The 18,958-nt window shown below is 39.8% G+C and overlaps 2 protein-coding genes across 2 annotated transcripts; both read right to left on the bottom strand.

The window, feature by feature from the left end:
- Positions 1 to 323: 323 nt before the first annotated feature.
- LOC110983479 (uncharacterized) lies at positions 324 to 8,715 on the bottom strand. The gene is made up of 10 exons (XM_087142628.1): positions 8,523 to 8,715; positions 6,903 to 7,226; positions 6,206 to 6,502; positions 5,034 to 5,351; positions 4,427 to 4,513; positions 4,017 to 4,124; positions 3,171 to 3,195; positions 2,832 to 2,917; positions 2,369 to 2,466; positions 324 to 2,226 (listed from the first exon to the last, which is right to left on the bottom strand). The coding sequence occupies exons 1-10, from the start codon at positions 8,584 to 8,586 to the stop codon at positions 2,008 to 2,010; spliced, it is 1,626 nt and encodes a 541-aa protein (XP_086998754.1). The 5' UTR covers positions 8,587 to 8,715; the 3' UTR covers positions 324 to 2,007.
- Positions 8,716 to 11,991: 3,276 nt separating this feature from the next.
- On the bottom strand, positions 11,992 to 17,259 carry LOC110983519 (uncharacterized). The gene is made up of 8 exons (XM_087142630.1): positions 16,947 to 17,259; positions 16,297 to 16,593; positions 15,687 to 15,773; positions 15,331 to 15,438; positions 14,349 to 14,373; positions 13,513 to 13,604; positions 13,254 to 13,336; positions 11,992 to 12,946 (listed from the first exon to the last, which is right to left on the bottom strand). Exons 1-8 carry the CDS (start codon positions 17,248 to 17,250, stop codon positions 12,758 to 12,760), a joined length of 1,185 nt encoding a protein of 394 aa, XP_086998756.1. The 5' UTR covers positions 17,251 to 17,259; the 3' UTR covers positions 11,992 to 12,757.
- Positions 17,260 to 18,958: the final 1,699 nt, after the last annotated feature.

Here is an 18,958-nt window from a genome sequence, read left to right as displayed (position 1 = left end):
TTTGAAAAAAAGTCTTGTGACACTTTTTGTTTAGCTTAGAGGGTTGGATTAGGTGCAAATCATATTACTTTTGCCAGTTGCTAACCAGACAATAATAACCCGAGTAGAGGCTTTGCATGGTAGCCATCTCACAGGACAGTTCTTTTGTAGCTCAGGGAAACCTCCTGTGCAATGTACATGGCCGATGAAACAAAAGCACTGGCCTATAAGATGGCAGCCATACAAACACTCGTTTAAGGCACTGACCCACGTTTGCTACACTATACAAATTCTAATGAGATCCTTCAGTTTAACTCACAGAAGAGTAATGTGTGACCACATCATTTATATTGTGTTGAGAGAATCGTGAGGTTTCTTTTATTACATATTCTTGGATATTATGTATGCGATACATGCTATCATTAGCAACTAAAATGATAATCGTACATGAATTCAGTAGGACTACGTCATCAAAGCAGCACTACACTTACACTTGCTAAGACTTCCACTGCAATGACGCCAGCAATGTTCAAAGGTAGCAACAGATTACACCGGCATTCGCAAAAGCATCAATGGGCAATACGTAACATCACGAGGAAGGGATAACTCTCCCATGAATGTACAGCCGTTTGATCAATTTACATAGGCATCGTCAATGCTCCTAAATATCCACTATGAAAAGATCTACAACATTTAGCAAAATTATTAACATATCGTGAACAAATAGCTCTATCCAGGAATGGAAAATATCTTTGATGATGAACCGTAACATGAGAATTATAAAACAGCAGTTGCAGTACGGGCTCTTTTGTAATGATTCCTCTCATCTCTTAGTGGGTGAAGATTTAAACACGAAAGTCGCCATTCGTCCCTGAACAGTGCCAATTAATCAAAACCGTTTTTTCTTGTAATAGTAAAACATACCCTCTGTATCGACAAGGCTGAAATCAGTCCCTATAAAGAGCGTACAAAAACCCAATAAAATTTCTTTTGATTGTTTTTGGAGTCAGGTGTTTCATTACATAATTTCTAAGTGGTTGGCTGGAGGACCACGGTCAGGATATCTTTATCGGAATAATTTTTGCGTTTTCTTGAAATTTTTTGGGTACGAGCGTACTGAGTCACCACAAATACTCTCCTCTCTGTAGTCAACGGCACCATCTTGGAAAAATGATGGTAACTGTCTAAGCAAACTACTGCTTTTTGTAGGCCTAAAACCAATGAAAGTAAATCATTGTAGTCATTGTGACACTCAATGACTTACCTGACTGTATTGTGAATCTTGCCTATTAATATACAAACATTTCATAGGAGAGGAGAACTGAATCATAATTTATGCTGGCATTTCAAGTGAAACTTGGTCCCAAACCCTCTTCGTCTCATTGTCCAAAGTAAATGATTAATCAGCCATCAATGACCGTGTGTGAATAAATAACATACTATTGAAAAGAGGGAATCATCGGCTTTAAAGTGATGCTAGGCATTTTGGTGTAAAACACAATCAACAAAATAAACAAAAAGGTTTTAGCGTGTTTCTTTTTTTTTCAATACTTGACCTTTAAGTCTCACAAAATGGCTTTTTATCAAAAAGATGAAAAAAAAATCGACTGGCGGGGGATTTGAACCTGCGGCCTCTGAAATACCGTACCAGTGCTCTACCAAATGTGCTATTCAGCACTGTGTCGGTGGCTTTTCCCATTTGTCAATATCTCTGCTCAAGGGGCGCTTTTTAAAAGGCTTTTTATGCCTTTTTTGGAGATTATTCTCGTTAAATACATATATTTAACTTCAGCGCCGTTGTAGCCAAAACACGCAATCTCGACAAATCGAAGCAGTTCATCATAAGCATGTAACTGTAATTGGGTCTGGTCCTCTTTTTTAAATTGGAAAGTACAATCGTTTGAGGGAATCTCCTTTACTTTTATCCTGAAAAGATAATTAATATCGTGGATCGACAAAAAAGAGATCTTATTTACAAAACTTGGGTCATAACGAAATGTCAATGTTCCTTAGCATGCAGTGAGTCCATTAAAGGTGCAGATGTCGGGGGAGAAGTGGGATTGGGTTACCACGGAGTGGTCGGGGCGGAGCCTCGTCTTGTGAGCTTGAAGCAAAGGGGAGGTTAACTGAAGACGACAGCAGGGAAAGGTTGATTTCTGCGTAGTTGGTGGGACACTCGGCGCGGATGGGTGGGGCCCCAGCTGGATGTGTCCTGGTGTGCTCGAGATCAGCGTAGACAAGACCGACCTGAAATCCAATATGTAAAAACCAATAGCCCAATTTTATTAAGTGTGTGTGCGGTACAATGAATGTCAAAATGAGAAATAAATTTTACTATAAATTTAAGCTGCGAACTTTGGAGATAATTCATAATTGCTTAACTTCATACCTCCGAACCTATGGAATTGGGCTTTTTTCTGCTGGAAGAAGGTACATTGTTTTGATCCCTTGGGTTGACAGCAGCGGCGGTCTCAAGTAGCCTGGATCCTGAAAACAACAGCCAGGCAAAACTGAAGCAAAACCCCGCAATAAAAAACCCTTAAAGAAACCTATTGAAATGAAACATTTCGGCCGTTTTTCGGATCGGCCGTTAAATTAATATACCTTAACTAAACTCAACTGCTTATAACCCATTCCTATTTTTGCAGTTTAAAAACTCAATTTTATCATGTAAGCCTTAATGCAAGTATGCTCTGAAAACTCACGACTAAATGTCTGAAATAACATTCCTTTTTTTCATTTTATTAAAGCGAATACCGGTTTGCTTGCAGGGGCTTGAGATTTAATCAATTTATTTCCCATGTTTATGACGAGCACAGTAATTGTGTACCTTCCTGACAAGCTTTGATTACCTGATGATTGAGTAGCTGTGCTGAGGACAGGACTCATAGACACACTAGTTCTTTCAATACTACTCCGTCTGAAGAGTGACCCGTCTCTTTAATCATACAGGAGAAAAACGAAAACAAGTTAACAAATAGATAGAAAAATTTTTTCCAAGTCAAATCAGAATTAAGGTTGAAAATATAATCTCTGTCGGTAACTGGTCAACAGCTAAGGTTTAATTTCACTTCGAGAAAAATGTATATAAATAGACTGCTAGCATAAACAGAAACTGAACGGTTTCAATACTATCCACAGAGCATTGTCAGAACTGGAAAGCCGTGACACTTACTAGTTATTTAACTTACCGGTTTGCTTCCCCTGAGCTGACACCTATGAATTGGGAATGATAATAAAGAAAACCATTGCCAACGCACTTACATAGACTGCACTCTGTTAGCTGTCATGTGCTTTCATTTTCGGGATGCATCAAAGTAACAGTGTGTTTTCTGTACATTCCATTTCCTTTTAAATACACACGTATTGCCGGAAATATTATTCATACTGAAAGCAGCTTCGGCCTCAGAGATTTGCGTATATAATTCCCTGACAAAATATGGTACATTTTATTTAAATTATGAAATTATCTTGAGAACTCAGAACCGTTGGCCCGGTTCAACAATTTGGGTAAAACGGGGATTGCTCTGTATATTCTTTGCTTTACATACCGAGAGTGTTATTCATATACCGAGTGGGTCAATCGTGTAAGTGTGCCAGTAGCATCTCTGTCATTCACATATTCGAATGATATTAGTATGCATGTGCTGGATCCACTCCACGCACGTGCTGTGGGCGTACTGTACACTAGCAAAGTGCGCGCGTAACTTTTTACTAAGTACTGATAGTATGACAACATGAATTACGCATCTATGGTACCCGTCGAGTGCTTTGACTTCCTATTTGTGGGGCTAATAATCGATATGCATAGAGCAATACGAGAACAGAAAAGCAAAAAAAAAAATGTGCAAATGCTGAATGTGAGACAAAGGATTGCAGCAGCTCAACTTAAGTAGCAGTGGCTGTACAACAGACAGAAACAGTATTCGCTGAGAAGCAGACCACCAGAGCAGAGAAACAACGGCAACAGTAGTAACGCAGGAAAGGAAGTGTTTGCCATCGATAGATATAACTATGGGGATTGAAATAACACTCACGCTTTTGGCGTTTCAACAAGACCGTTGCAATGATTAGAACCAGCACAAGTGCTGCCAGGACAGCAACTCCAACAGATATCCATGCTGACCAAGGGATCCTCACAGTATCTGAAGATTTACAAGGAAGTGACCCGTATTGACAAGGAAACAAGGAATAAGATCTATTTGCATTCAGTACGAATGGAACATACATTTATTTTAAAAAATAAATGTTGCACTCTTTAACGCAAGAAAACCTAAAACTAAATATACAGGGCTCATGAAATAATACAAAATGACAAGAAATGGATTGAAGGCTTTTGGCAAGCATTTCTAGCAAAAGTGTAGCCAACATATCAAGTATACCTTGCACCTATAAATTAAAAAAATCAGAACGTTTATAGTGAAAGGTGAGCTCGGATTCAACTCACTTGCATGATTTGATGTTTTCCAAGTCGACGTGGGAACCTGGCCGTAGCTCCAAGGCGGTTGAGTGGTTGAAAATTCTCTGATTACATCTTCAACAGATCAATTATAATTTCGAATTTTTGGAATCAACCAAAACGTTCAAATCTTTCAGATAAATTACTTCTAGACATTAAATGAAATGTGCATTCTGTAAGGAAACTTATTTCACCTTAATTGATCTCTATCACGGGGCACCCATCATGCTTTTCTACCACTCGAAGCAATATAACTAAACTGAGGCTGGAAGGAAAATAGTCTGTTCCATTCGATTAATATGTGAAGTTGTTTAACTATTGCCAATGGGTCTATAGGAAGCAAGGAAAACATAAGACTGTCATGATCAAGGTCTTTAAATTGTGGTCAAGTGTGCGTGATTTGCAAAGATAACATTTTTTGGCACTTCTACTCGGAAATCACAACCACACACTCCCTTTCTGACCCAAGTCTTGGTAGAAAGGTTACTTTACGGGTCTTGGAGTGTGCACGAAAATAAAACTGTTTTTCTGACTGGGGTAAGTTTTCAAACTTCCAATCACATGAAGAATTGACATGAACAAAGGAGCAAAGTACCTGTGCCATTGGGTCTTAGACGAATGGTAGTAGACACATTCATCCCCATCAAAGAAACCGTACATGTAAGGATCATCTGCTTCCATGTCTCAAACGACGGTACCATGATCGTGCTACTCATGTTAAATGGGCCTTCCTCGGTGACGCTGGTCTCCCCGCTGATATCCTGTCCATCGAGTGACCAAGTGATATCTGCTGCTGGTTTGGTGTTTGTTGCAAGGCAGATGAAGGTGAGGTTGGTGTCCGATCGGACAGATACGTCGCCGATGAGAATGTCGCCGGTGGCGCCGTTAATGATGTACACAGACTTTGCCAATACTGAAAAGAAATTGTACCGAAAGGAAAGCAACAACCGAATCATGGAAAAACAATAAAGCAATTCATTTTCTCTTTTTCTAACAAGTTAGGTAAAAGTAACATGTCTGTGTTTCATCAGTAAAGTTGATATGCAGCTACAACTGTTGTCGATCTCTCCAGCCCACAACAATATCGGATGTCACAGCATTTCTCTCATTACTTTACTATTCACTGACACGGATGTTGTTCCCCACACCGTCGTAGCCGAAAAAATAAGCCTGACAGGTGTAGCTTCCCTCGTTAATTGAATGAAGATGGTTAACTGTCAAATTGCAGCTTGGATAGTCTCGATGGAAGTCGTACTTTCCCAAAAGGTTGAGGGTGTCGTTCCGAATTGTTCTTTTGCCAAGCTACCACTTAAAAATGATTTAAGGAATTCCGGCTGGAACACCTCTGCAGACACATGGAATGAAAAGGTTGAGGGTGTCGTTCCGAATCGTTCTTTTGCCAAGCTACCACTTAAAAATGATTTAAGGAATTCCGGCTGGAACACCTCTGCAGACACATGGAATGGTAATGTTCTCCTTTTTGTTTGCATTCAACCGACAAATCGTTTTGAAGCGCTACAAAAATAACGACAGTACATACGACTAGAATTTTAACGAAAAATTTCTGTCTTTCCACGGTTTTCAAGCTTACTAAATGTGCAGCGAGCGACAAGCATGATTGACGTTCAGCTTACTGATATGTGAGACATCAGTGCATGTGTTGATAAACTGGCCTGTTCCAATTTAAATTAAAACTTGTGGGAAAAGGTCTTGTAGAGAAAAACCCTGAAACAAAGTAAGCAAGGATTTTGGATGAGTTTTACTTACCATGATAAACTATCAGTTTTGTGTGCAAACTCGTGGTTGTTTGTTCGGGCGTAATGAAAGAACAAGTCAAGTACGTGCCATTCAGGTCTACGGAGACGTTTGGTATTGTTATGGCACCAGTCTGTTCAATAAGCATGGTGGAATAATTTCCCAGGGGAACATCACATGACACAAGTATCGATGCATTTGCTCGCCATTCAACGACAAAATCAGCGTGGCACAGTGAGCCATTGGTAGTATTCGCAAGAGCGGCCCCACACTCCAACGTGACGTCTTCTCCCTCCACGACAGTCCTCTCTGTGGGGAAAGAACAAAGTTCATTGATAATGGGTGCATGCTAGAAAGAGTTTTTCTTTACGTCTGAGTACCGGCATTGTTGGATAGTACTGCAAGTTGCTAATGAATATGTTTATTATAAAATACAACTAAAGTTTATGCGTGCAGGGTAAGCAATTCAAATAAGATGTTCGGTGGTCTATTTCACTATAGGCAGAGTGGAACAGAGCACGCACAATCTGCCACAGAAAACCAACAAACAAACACTCCAACACCCCCCAACAAACAAACAAATAAACAAACAAACAAACAAACACCCAACACCCCAACAAACAAACAAACAAACAAAACGAATGTTAATTTTGATTGCTTTTACGTTTCCCCGTTAAGTTTAAACAACACAGCCAGACCAATAACTCACTTCTAGTTCTGAACACCGAAAGCACGGTTTCTTTTTGCTTAAACTCAATCCTGTTGAACGCCTGACAAGTAATTTTCAGACCATCCATTGATGTGTCGACGCTCAGTATTCGTAAGGTACCAGTCCGATCATCAAATTCGTAGCCGTTGGTGACCCTTGGAGACTCGCAGGATGCTATCTGAGAATTATTTGCCAACCATTTGAAGGTATAGTCATTACTGCGACATGGTGGAACCAATCCTGAATAGTCTATCATCTTGCACAGCAGCTCTGCATCTTCCCCCTCAGCTACTGTGGTGACATTCGGCATGTTCAGCACGAAATCTATGACAGCAATATTAAAACTACTTTTTAAATGTCTGCATGATGGAGAAAGGTAAGTTCTCACTTCACCTATGGAATTCCATATCGTGCGTCGTCCGTCGTGCGTCGCCCGTTGTGCGTTAATATACGATAATATTCTGCTTCGGATAAGTAACGTGTATATGAAATAATACCATTTTGGTTAGATAAATAAATTAACAAAATAAACTTTTGTTAGGGTAGATTGTTTTTCTCGATGACTTAGTTACTCTAGACGTAACTTTTTAAAGCCCGACTTTAGGTCTATAGCCTATGTAATATTTATGTATGTCCCTGCACGATATCCCACAGAACATAATGTAAATAATGTTTCATTCCTTAATAGTTTCCATAAGAGACGAACTGATTCAGCATTATTTTGAGGGCGGGCATACTCCAAATTAGAGCATGACTTTAGTTGCAGGTTGGCGCACAGAAGTCTTTTAAACAGTAACGTTACTTGTTAGCCCCATAAATAATGCCGATGTGCTGGACAACCTCTTCTCATTGGTCTATCCACCATGGCATACACACCCACAAAAACCAACACGTCATATTTTCTGAAACTTAAACCAAGTGGTAATTGCCCCCTAACAATACATTTAATAAACAGTTTGTTATCCACAGCACGTTTAGTATTTCTGAATTTCAAGGTTAAATTGAGAGGACAAGATTGAATATCTGTATCGGTTGGCAGATTTCTTCCTGGAATTGGATGAAAACAGGTCGGCACATTTTTCAGTATGCAAATTAGAATAACACTGTGGATAAGTTGGCCTCAGAGAGAAGATATTTTCTTGTCAAGGGGCAGGGGTAGTCTAGCATTATTGGAATTAATTATGTGACTAGTATATGCTTTGTAGGTGGGATCTGTACTTGCCTTATTCGGAAAAGATCTTTAGAAGTGAATGGAATCATCACATTGTCATTTGTTAAACCCCGGCTTTTGCAGGTCCTATGCAACCCATTTGATGGGCAACGCACGACGCACCACGGGCGACACACGACGGGCAACGCACGACGGAAAATGGCATGTTTGGAACTGGTAAATGGCAGAATTTGGGCACAACAAAAAGCAAAATGCAACGGACGACGGGCGACGGCAGATATGGAATTCCATACTTCACAGGAAGGCAAAGGTTTGCTCCCATTTTTTAGCCACAAAATACTGCAACCAAAATGGTGCCGTTTTCCCCAAACGAATAATGGCGCGATTCACAATCAAGGCTCATTAGAATGTTCTCTAGTTGGATGAAAGATGGAGTAGTGATGACTTACCACAGAGAGACTCCCCGATGACGCCGGAACTGGCAACGAAGATCAGGATGTGTAAGATGTGCATATTCGAAGAGTGTTACTGGACAGCTTCTAAAGTTTTATTGTTGACAACTTCCTTTGGGCGGATAGTTCTTGACTTCACCAAAACAAGGAATATCGAGGCTGTGATATGCCTGTGTAGAGCGCATAACGACATGGGTCAATAACCAAGATATGTAGGCCTAGTCACCTCCTGACAGTTACAAGAAGATAAAATGAAATCGAAACTGCCCTTCACGTCACAACGCTTACAGGTACAAAACCAGCCATCAAATAAAAACGTAAGTGAAATATTTTTACTAGGGTATCAGTTTGATCGCCTTTCACCACAGTTGCATTGAGAGTGTGCAGAGTGAGCAGAAGCACATTTCACGGGATAAAAAAAGCCAGGTTTGTTGAGAGGGTTCATTTTGTCGACAGCAAAGCGACCGTAACGCGTGTGTTTCACAGTCGTTTCTGAACCAGCAAAATGCATTTCCCACTTTGAATCCAACCTTTGGATTTCTCTCAGTCTCTGTCTCAAGAATATATTTGACATGTTCAAACGCAAATTTAAAACACAATTAATTCAAAAGTATATGCAGGGAGAATGGTAAAATTGTAAAATTAATTCTAAAAATTAGGTTTTGTTATGTTAGTAAGTCTGTACCACATTTATGTTGTCCTTTTGACATTCTTTGGTTGACTGGTTTGATAATTATAACGGTTATTTGTTATTTTCCCACTGGGGTTCCGTTCGACAAGGTCTTGCTTCTTGGAGACCTCAATCTATACACGAGGCAATATGTTCAATAATTCTGTCTGCTCATCTATGTTTTTGTAAAAAACAAAACTGAACTGAAAAAAGCGACCTCTTTTGGTTAAGCTCGGGGGCTGCAGGGCATGATCTCTGGCTATATGGTGTTTTTGAGTATGTTGAATTCTCAATAGCGCTCTCGTCGACAAACAAGTATTGAAACGTGTGTCGAATTCGTAAAGTTCCATGCAAACCAACAAAGGCTGGACAAGCAACTTTCAATTCCATTATTTTTCATTCCTCATTAATTCTCATTCCAAATTTGGAGTTATTTTTTTCTCTCTGCCATTTCCGCAGAAAATTTTAGGGCGTATAAAAATAAGGGTTTTTAAATTATTTTTTAATAATCAGCTCTCCTGAATATTGTGACCGAAAACCCCAAACCAATTTAACGTTAAACGTTTGAAAATTCTACCCATTTTATTAATTTTCAGAAACTTCAGAGCTTTATTGAGGCATAACGTTTTGATAATTACAGGCAACAGATTTTGTGACTTGGTATTGCTTATTTGCAACACTAGTCGAGCATACGTATATTACCTTGTTTGTCAACATATTCAATACGAAATAATAACCACAAAGCTACCAGTCTCCAATATAGTTGTCATATCCAAATTTCAACTACAGATGTCCAGCAAGTCAAAAATCATGACTAGAATTTGTCCATCAAGATGAGGTGCATTTTTTGGGCTTGGGTAATGGACAACGAATATGATTTTATAGATTGGGTTGGAATGTCGAGTAGCTATTAATTCATGTATTGTTCCCTAACCATGAATCGTTAATAGTAACGAAAGAAAACTTCACTATTTCTTTATGTAAACCTTATGACGTGAATAAAAAGTGAAAGTTGGAAGGATTTGTTTATAAAACTGCTTTCCAAACACAACAAACAGCTGTGACATAAATAGAAACCGCTCCTAATATACATAGAATCCGTTTATATACCTTGCCCTGGAGCACTGGAAAAGCAGGCAAGCCAGAGTTGAAAGTTGGTTTATTTCACTTACCCCTTTGTGTTTCTGTGAATGTGGTCTGCAAATTCAAACCAGGAAGCCACTTTTTATCCAAGGCCACTAGTTGTGTTGGACTCTGTCAACTATGAAATCCACAATGGACTGCTTAAATTCTACACGTGACTCAAAAGCCCTCCGATTAGAAATCGTCTGATTTCTTTCTACCCGTTTTGCAATTATTATGACATACATGGGACTGAAAAGAGTTTGGACATGCAGTAATAGACAATTAAGGAATGTTTCCCAAACAAGTTGATATTTGCATACATTGACCATAACATATAAGCCTACGACCCATTTACACAGACAAGCGGTAAAGGAATTCTGCTAGTTAACTGTTCATCTGGCGCAGCAGATTTCTGCAGGATTATTTTACTCTGACTTGACAATCCGTAAGGTAAGGCATTAATACTGTGTATTGATTAAAACCCGAACGATGTGTCTCCTAACAAACTCCATTGACAAAGGACAGTATCAGCGGTTTAGCCTCGGCCTCAGTGGATTGACAAATCATGTATCTCTGTTACTCCTGGACTGCATTCGGCCATACAGGCCAATTATTATTCAAAGACAGCGCGATGCCCCTGGCTCTTTCCATTATCCTTGCAAGGATTCAACAATCCTGAAGACTAAATACTTTTCCACAACCATCTATTCAATGCCCGTGATCGGTAGTTATTTTGAAATTTCTGCAATTGACCTTCTTGGTTGTTTGAGTCTACAATTTAAAGGTGTGCTTTAAGTTTTCAACTTATTCCTTTACCTGACGTCTCAGGTCTTGATTTGCTGCCAGAACACAGGGCATTTTATACAGTTCCAAAAGTGGTGCCAGCATTATACCTCTATTACACTTCATGTCAAAAAGGGTTTGTTGTCAAAGGAGGAAACATTGCATTTGGGAATTTCCTCATGTACCAACATCGTCCGCCGTTACTTGCTTCGCACCCTCTTGTGTCCTCTTGTTACTGTGTGTTCAGAAATCCCAACTTGACGAATCTGCCGGCTGTTTTCCACACTGCAAATCGCCTCATCTACCAAAACAGGTAGCAGCCAACCAGATTGCCGGACGTTTTTTACACCTGCCATACTTCTGTTTTAATGAACGAGTCTACAAGTCCGACTACTTTGTTTGGTTGAAATTTCGTATGCATTATGCAAGATCATGTCGTTCATATACAATTATGAATAACTACATATCACTGACGAGGGTCTGACTGGATATATCCTTCAAGCCTGACCCACCAACAGGTTAGACGTAGTCTTTATTATTGTGACCAATAGACGTATCAAACAAAAAACTATCAAATGAGGGCGCCTTATAAGAAACTATGCGAGCAGCCAATGTTATGTGAAGGGATGGCCGACTGGGGAAATACACCACAAGTCCGACTCGATTCAAGTCTTGTACCAACGTTGTAGTGCAGATTATGAAACTTTTCATCCTGGAGCTCTCAGCACATTCAAAAAAATAGCCAGGTTAATTTATTTGAAAACCTCATTTCGTGTTATGTTTGTGAGACAAGTAAGGTCTTACTCCAATAAACATAGATGGAAAGTAACTGGTTCTAGAAACTGAAGCCAATTACTAACAATTAAACTGTTTGGTGCATGTGTGTTCAGCTTCAACCGACGGCTCAATTTTATTTTATTCAATTTTACAGCTCAGAATTGGAAGGGGGCTTCAAAATCTTTTTTAAACATGTTCTGCCAAATACGTCTTGGAAGTGCATTCAATATTTTAGCAATAAATTACAATACGCTAGCTTCATAAACACCGAATTACGATCTTGTACATTGCAACAGATCAATTACATTTCTGTTTCTCCTCATCGTTGCGACTAATAGATGGACAGTACATCCCGAGTTAATATACAATACACTGTGAAGAATATACAGACGGAAAGATCTACTGACATAAAAGCTATTTGCTGGGCAAAAAGTCATTCTTGGTCGTGCGCTTTGTATATCTCTATGTATTAAATTCTTTTAATAATCACAAATTGAATGATGCAATTACAAATGTCTTTATTTGAACATTTTCTGGTTCAAAAAGCCCACGGATAGTTTACATACTCAGTTTAATTTTGCCATCTCCAAATAATCTAAATTTCTTTGCATGATTGACTGTTGGAACGGACTTGACTTTTTTCATTGTCTCAATTACTTCATACATGCAATCTCTGCCTATTTAGAAGCTTACGCACACTAAAGTTTCATATCCGTAGTCCTTAATTACATTTGGGTGTTTCGCTTGCACAGTACGTTATGCGCATCGTTTACGTGTGCAAAGGACCAAACTGGAGTTAAATCTGCCATTTCCGTGACGGAGAAGGATGCATTTAAGCACGGAATGGTTGAGCGAGAGTATTCCACTTCTCGCCCTCTCAATCTGGCCCGTTGATCTTCTGCCCATCCTCCCCCAGATAGGTGGAATACTCTCTAATATGAATGGAGTGCGATGGTACGAGGTACTGATCGATGTCTTCGTAATGGACAGGAGACTGGTGGCGAATGGGCTGGGCTACAGGTGGGTGTGGCCTGTTGTCTTGGACATCAGGATCAAAAAGCATTTCCTGAAAGTGCAACATTTAGAAATGATCAGAGGATTCGTCACTCCACGAAAAGCGCGATACCAATGCTTAAGACAAACTATGGCGCAGTCTGGATATTGTCTTGAACAATCTCAAGACTCTCTTGTGACATCGCTACTTTTATTCCAAAACAATTAATAATACCACGACAAACCACATTGGCCTTTAAATAATATGAGCGTAAACGGTAGGACTGAAGAAATTCCAGGGATGAGTTTTTGAAACTAAAAGGGAAGCACCAGTTTCAGTTTATACTTATATCAGAATTTGATCAATGCCATGAGCTTACTGTAGCAGGCAGCTGACTGCTAGTAGTAGGTGCATCGTTGTCGTGTTCCCAATGGTCAGCTGAATTTTCCACAACCCTGCGATCTGATTTGAGAAAGCAGGAAGAAATTAACATCTCCAAAATGACTAAACGTTCACTCTCAAACAAAAACTTTGAGGACCATGATACCCCACTGCTGCCATTGGTTTAAAACTGCATGTTCCGTAATACTGTGTGTTTACACAAGCATCTTCTACAAACAGGAAAATTACACATTTACCTAGTGATCCAATGGTTGTTTGATAATAGGCTGAACTCACTGGGGCAAAGAGACTGTTGGTGCTGGTCCGTCTGATCCGCAGGGCGACAGGCCTGAAATGGCATGCACAAAAGGAGGAACTCTCATTGGATTTTGTTTTACTTTAATTCTGCTTCCCAAACGGTGTTCTTTTTCTCTCTAGATCTTTTTCTCAGAACATTGCTATGCGTGAAAAAATAGGCTTTTTATTGACCAGGTCTCTTTAAACATTGTGAAAACTCGAAAACTCTTAATTATTCTGAAGTCGAAATTCTGTTAAATTCTGTTAGGTACTATAGTGATGTTCATATACTTCACATCGATCAGCAGCCGTTTTCATTAAGATTAAGAGCCGTATTTATGCAAAACGTTTGAATAGTCAATACCAACCGTGGTTATTGTTGTGTATTATACTTATTGATTTTGTAGTTTTAACTGAAAAGACGCGTAATACCTTTAATCCAATATTTTACAGCCTGGGTTTCCAAGTGTATGTCACTAGGCCTATTATTTCATGTATTATCCGCACGCAAGGGATCACTCACGTTATCAGGAAATTAACTGCTTCTAGTATCTATACAATTGTCACTATCAAAAAGTGAAAGCGCCGACGTTTTGTTCTTTCAAACTGCTGTCACTGAAAATGGAATTGTTAGTAAGACTGAAAGCGCTACCCCAGTGCAAACACAAAGAACAGTTTAAACATAAATGAACACTGGTCCCATTACATGCATACTTTTATTTTGCTTTTACACTTTTGCCCTTGAGCATTGTGAAATCAGGAAAGCGTAAGTTGAGATTTAGTTTATTGTACTTACTGGTTTGTATTCCTCGGAGTGTCATCTGTAAATTAAAACAAGGAAGACAATCGTTGAATGATCAAGGCTACCACTTAGGCCTATATTGGTTTCTTTCAACTATAAAATTTAATACAGACTGTTTACATTTAGCGTGCGACTAATGTGTACAGGCGTGGTTCTACAGGGGCGCTAGGGGGCTTTAATCCTCCCTTGAAAAGAAAAAAACAACTTTTGTTTAGCCCCTCCTTCCAAATGAAAACAAAAATCTGCAGTTTATTTTGTTTAAATTAAACTAATGTCAGTGGTCATTTGTAGGGTCATTATGTGTAATATAAATCTGATTTTGATTTCTTTTTGCTCCCCAAGTGAAAAGAGCAGTGGCAAAAGTTAAAACGTGACGTCACGTGCAAAGGGTCTAGCCCCCCCACAAAAAGATGTCTCTAGAGCCGTGCATGGCTTCTCCAATGAGAGATTGTTTGTTTTCCAACTATTGTCACCATTGTGGCATACATGGGACAACTTTGCCTTTAGCTTTTAAGTACAGTAACTCCACCTAACAATGTTTTCAAAACACGATGATAATCGAATACATCGTCAACAGCGTAGGGCCAATTTCCGCAAACGGTAACATCTGGTTATATGGGAGTAAATTAATCGCTAATCATATAGCAGTATAGACAAACAACAGAAGTAATGCCTTGTGTAAAGGTTGCACTAGACAATGGTTGCAGTTCTACTCAGCGGAAGTAGCAATGGATGTACCACATACAGAGCAGCATTGGCACGGAAGCAGGAGATGAAGTGTACGCCACCAATGAACTCCAAGCTGGACCAAACAAGGGGGCAGAGGGGCTCTTTGGGTGGGAACTGACGTTTGGTAGCTCAAAAAAAATGACTTCGAAATGCAGGCGTAACGGTCACGTTGCTACAAACAAAATGAACACCTCCATCACCGTGGCTCTTTTCATCCGATGAGGGGGTGCTTTCAAATCAGACTTACTCTTTCTGCGTTTCGCTAAGATAGTCACCATTTTCAGAACCAGGAAAAAGGCTGCTGTGACAACAACTCCAATGAATATCCATGTTGTATTACTCAGCCTTGTCGTGCCTGAAGATACATAGAAAAATGCCTCATCTTACCAAAAAGGGAACAAACTTTATTTTAAATGAATCAGCTTGGAATATGAATGGGACAAACACCCAAAGAACAAAGTACGCCTGTCATAAAATGTGGTTTCAAATGATAACAAACACAACGAAGGCTTTGGGCTAGCATTTCAAGCAAACGTCCGGCCAAAATATTTAGTATACCTGGCACTCTTTCGAAAACGTAACGTGAGCTCGGATTCAACTCACTTGCGGGTTTTACTGATGTCCTGGTCGGTGTAGAATATTGGCTGGAGTTTTGAGGCGGTTGAGCGGTTGAAAACTCCCTCATTACATCTTCAACACGTCAGTCATGCGTTAAGTTATTGGAATCAAACAAAAAGTTCGAATGGTTGAGACAACTAATGGAAACGCAGATAGAAAATGAAGTACTGTCAATCTGGAAATACACCTAAACATTAAATCATTTCACACAAAGAGTCTGGGGCGGAGCGAGTGTGATTCGCAAATAAACGTTTCTTAAATTAATTTTAGAATATGGGTTCTGTTTACCCCAGGGGGTAAACCGGTCACATTTATACCCAGACTTATTCCCGACAAGATATTCCCTATTTGTGCCGAGCCTTGGTGGAAAAGTGCCTGCACCTTTGTTTTCAATAAGTTTGAAAAAGCCAGGGATTTCAATCAACTTTCAATCGCAAAAAGAACTGATAGAAACAACAAAGGCGGCAAATACGCCTACCGTGGTATTTAAAGCGAATCGTAGCAGACACAGTTATCCGCAACAAAAAAGCCGTGCATGTAAGGATCCTCTGCTTAAAAACAAAGTGAGCAAGGATTTTGGATGAGTTTTACTCACCATGATAAACGATCAGTTTTGTGTGCAAACTCGTGGTTGTTTGTTCGGGCGTAATGAAAGAACAAGTCAAGTACGTGCCATTCAGGTCTACGGAGACGTTTGGTATTGTTATGGCACCAGTCTGTTCAATAAGCATCGTGGAATAATTTCCCAGGGGAAGATCACATGACACAAGTATCAATGCATTTGCTCGCCATTCAACGGCCGAATAAGCGTGGCACAGTGAGCCATTGGTAGTATTCGCAAGAGCGGCCCCACACTCCAACGTGACGTCTTCTCCCTCCACGACAGTCCTCTCTGTGGGAAAAGAACAAAGTTCATTGATAATGGGTGCATGCTAGAAAGAGTGTTTCTTTACGTCTGAGTACCGGCATTGATGGATAGTACTGCAAGTTGCTAATGTATATGTTTATTATAAAATACAACGAAAGTTTATGCGTGCAGGGTAAGCAATTCAAATAAGATGTTCGGTGTTCTATTTCACTATAGGCAGAGTGGAACGGAGCACGCACAATCTGCCACAGAAAAACAAACAAACTAACAAACAAACAAACAAACAAACAAACAAACAAACAAAAACGAATGTTAATTTTGATTGCTTTTACGTTTCCCTGTTAAGTTGAAACAACACAGACAGACCAATAACTCACTTCTGAACACCGAAAGCACGGTTTCCTTGTGCTTAAAGTCGTGCCCGTCGAACGCCTGACAAGTAATTTTCAGACCATCCATTGATGTGTCGACGCTCAGTATTCGTAAGGTACCAGTCCGATCATCAAATTCGTAGCCGTTGGTGACCCTTGGAGACTCGCAGGATGCTATCTGAGAATTATTTGCCAACCATTTGAAGGTATAGTCATTACTGCGACATGGTGGAACCAATCCTGAATAGTCTATCATCTTGCACAGCAGCTCTGCATCTTCTCCCTCAGCTACTGTGGTGACATTCGGCATTTTCAGCAGGAAACCTATGACAGCAATATTAAAGCTACTTTTTAAACGTCTGCATGATGGAGAAAGGTACGTTCTCACTTCACCTATGGAATTCCATATCGTGCGTCGTCCGTCGTGCGTCGCCCGTCGTGAGTTAATATAAAATAATATCCTGACTTCGGATAAGTAACGTGTATATGAAATAATACCATTTAGGTTAGATAAATAAATTAACAAAATAGACTTTTGTTGGGGTAGATTGTTTTTCTCGATGACTTAGTTACTCTAGACGTAACTTTTTAAAGCCTGACTTTAGGTCTATAGCCTATGTAATATTTATGTATGTCCCTGCACGATATCCCACAGAACATAATGTAAATAATGTTTCATTCCTTAATAGTTTCCATAAGAGACGAACTGATTCAACATTATTTTGAGGGCGGGCATACTCCAAATTAGAGCATGACTTTAGTTGCAGGTTGGCGCACAGAAGTCTTTTAAACAGTAACGTTACTTGTTAGCCCCATAAATAATGCCGATGTGCTGGACAACCTCTTCTCATTGGTCTATCCACCATGGCATACACACCCACAAAAACCATCACGTCATATTTTCTGAAACTTAAACCAAGTGGTAATTGCCCCCAACAATACATTTAATAAACAGTTTGTTATCCACAGCACGTCTAGTATTTCTGAATTTCAAGGTCAAATTGAGAGGACAAGATTGAATATCTGTATCGGTTGGCAGATTTCTTCCTGGAATTTGATGAAAACAAGTCGGCACATTTTTACAGTATGCAAATTAGAAAAACAATGTGGATAAGTTGGCCTCAGAGAGGCGATATTTTCTTGTCAAGGGGCAGGGGTAGTCTAGCATTATTGGAATTAATTATGTGACTAGTATATGCTTTGCAGGTGGGATCTGTACTTGCCTTATTCGGAAAAGATCTTTAGAGGTGAATGGAATCATCACATTGTCATTTGTTAAACCCCGGCTTTTGCAGGTCCTATGCAACCCATTTGATGGGCGACGCATGACAGAAAATGGCATGTTTGGAACTGGTAAATGGCAGAATTGGGACACAACAAAAAGCAAAATGCAACGGACGACGGGCGACGGCAGATATGGAATTCCATACTTCACAGGAAGGCAAAGGTTTGCTCCCATTTTTAGCCACAAAATACTGCAACCAAAATGGTGCCGTTTTCTCCAAACGAATAATGGCGCGATTCACAATCAAGGCTCATTAGAATGTTCTCTAGTTGGATGAAAGATGGAGCAGTGATGACTTACCAAAGAGAGACTCCCCGATGACGCCGGAACTAACAACGAAGATCAGGATGTGTAAGATGTGCATAATTGGAAAGTGTTACTGGACGGCTTTTAAAATTTTATTGCTGAAAACTCCCTTTGGGCGAATAATTCTTGACCTCACCAGAGAAAGGAATACCGAGGCTGTGATATGCCTGTGTAGAGCGCATAACAACATGGGTCAACAACCAAGATATGTAGGCCTAGTCACCTCCTGACAGTTACAAGAAGATAAAATGAAACCGAAACTGCCCTTCACGTCACAACGCTTACAGGTACAAAACCTGCCATCAAATAAAAACTTAAGTGAAATATTTTTACTAGGGTATCAGTTTGATCACCTTTCACCACAGTTGCATTGAGAGTGTGCAGAGTGAGTAGAACCACCTCTCACGGGATAAAAAAGAGCCATGTT

The sequence above is a fragment of the Acanthaster planci genome, linkage group LG10 (assembly GCF_054643075.1).
Source record: "Acanthaster planci isolate LZ-2023a linkage group LG10, COTS_SCS, whole genome shotgun sequence".
Classification (NCBI taxonomy): domain Eukaryota; kingdom Metazoa; phylum Echinodermata; class Asteroidea; order Valvatida; family Acanthasteridae; genus Acanthaster; species Acanthaster planci.
This window is presented reverse-complemented; position numbering and strand designations above follow the sequence as displayed.

Bases quoted from the DNA above. Each gene is read 5' to 3' on its own strand.
- LOC110983479 (XM_087142628.1), bottom strand. From the start codon at position 8,586: ATGCACATCTTACACATCCTGATCTTCGTTGCCAGTTCCGGCGTCATC. The intron at 7,227-8,522 runs GTAAGTCATCAC...TTGCTGTCATAG, and splicing joins CATCGGGGAGTCTCTCTGTG to ATTTCGTGCTGAACATGCCG. The intron at 4,514-5,033 runs GTACTTTGCTCC...GATCTGTTGAAG, and splicing joins TCTAAGACCCAATGGCACAG to ATGTAATCAGAGAATTTTCA.
- LOC110983519 (XM_087142630.1), bottom strand. From the start codon at position 17,250: ATGCCGAATGTCACCACAGTAGCTGAGGGAGAAGATGCAGAGCTGCTG. The intron at 15,774-16,296 runs GTGAGTAAAACT...GACGTGTTGAAG, and splicing joins AAAACTGATCGTTTATCATG to ATGTAATGAGGGAGTTTTCA. The intron at 14,374-15,330 runs GTAAGTCTGATT...TTTAATTTACAG, and splicing joins CTTAGCGAAACGCAGAAAGA to ATGACACTCCGAGGAATACA.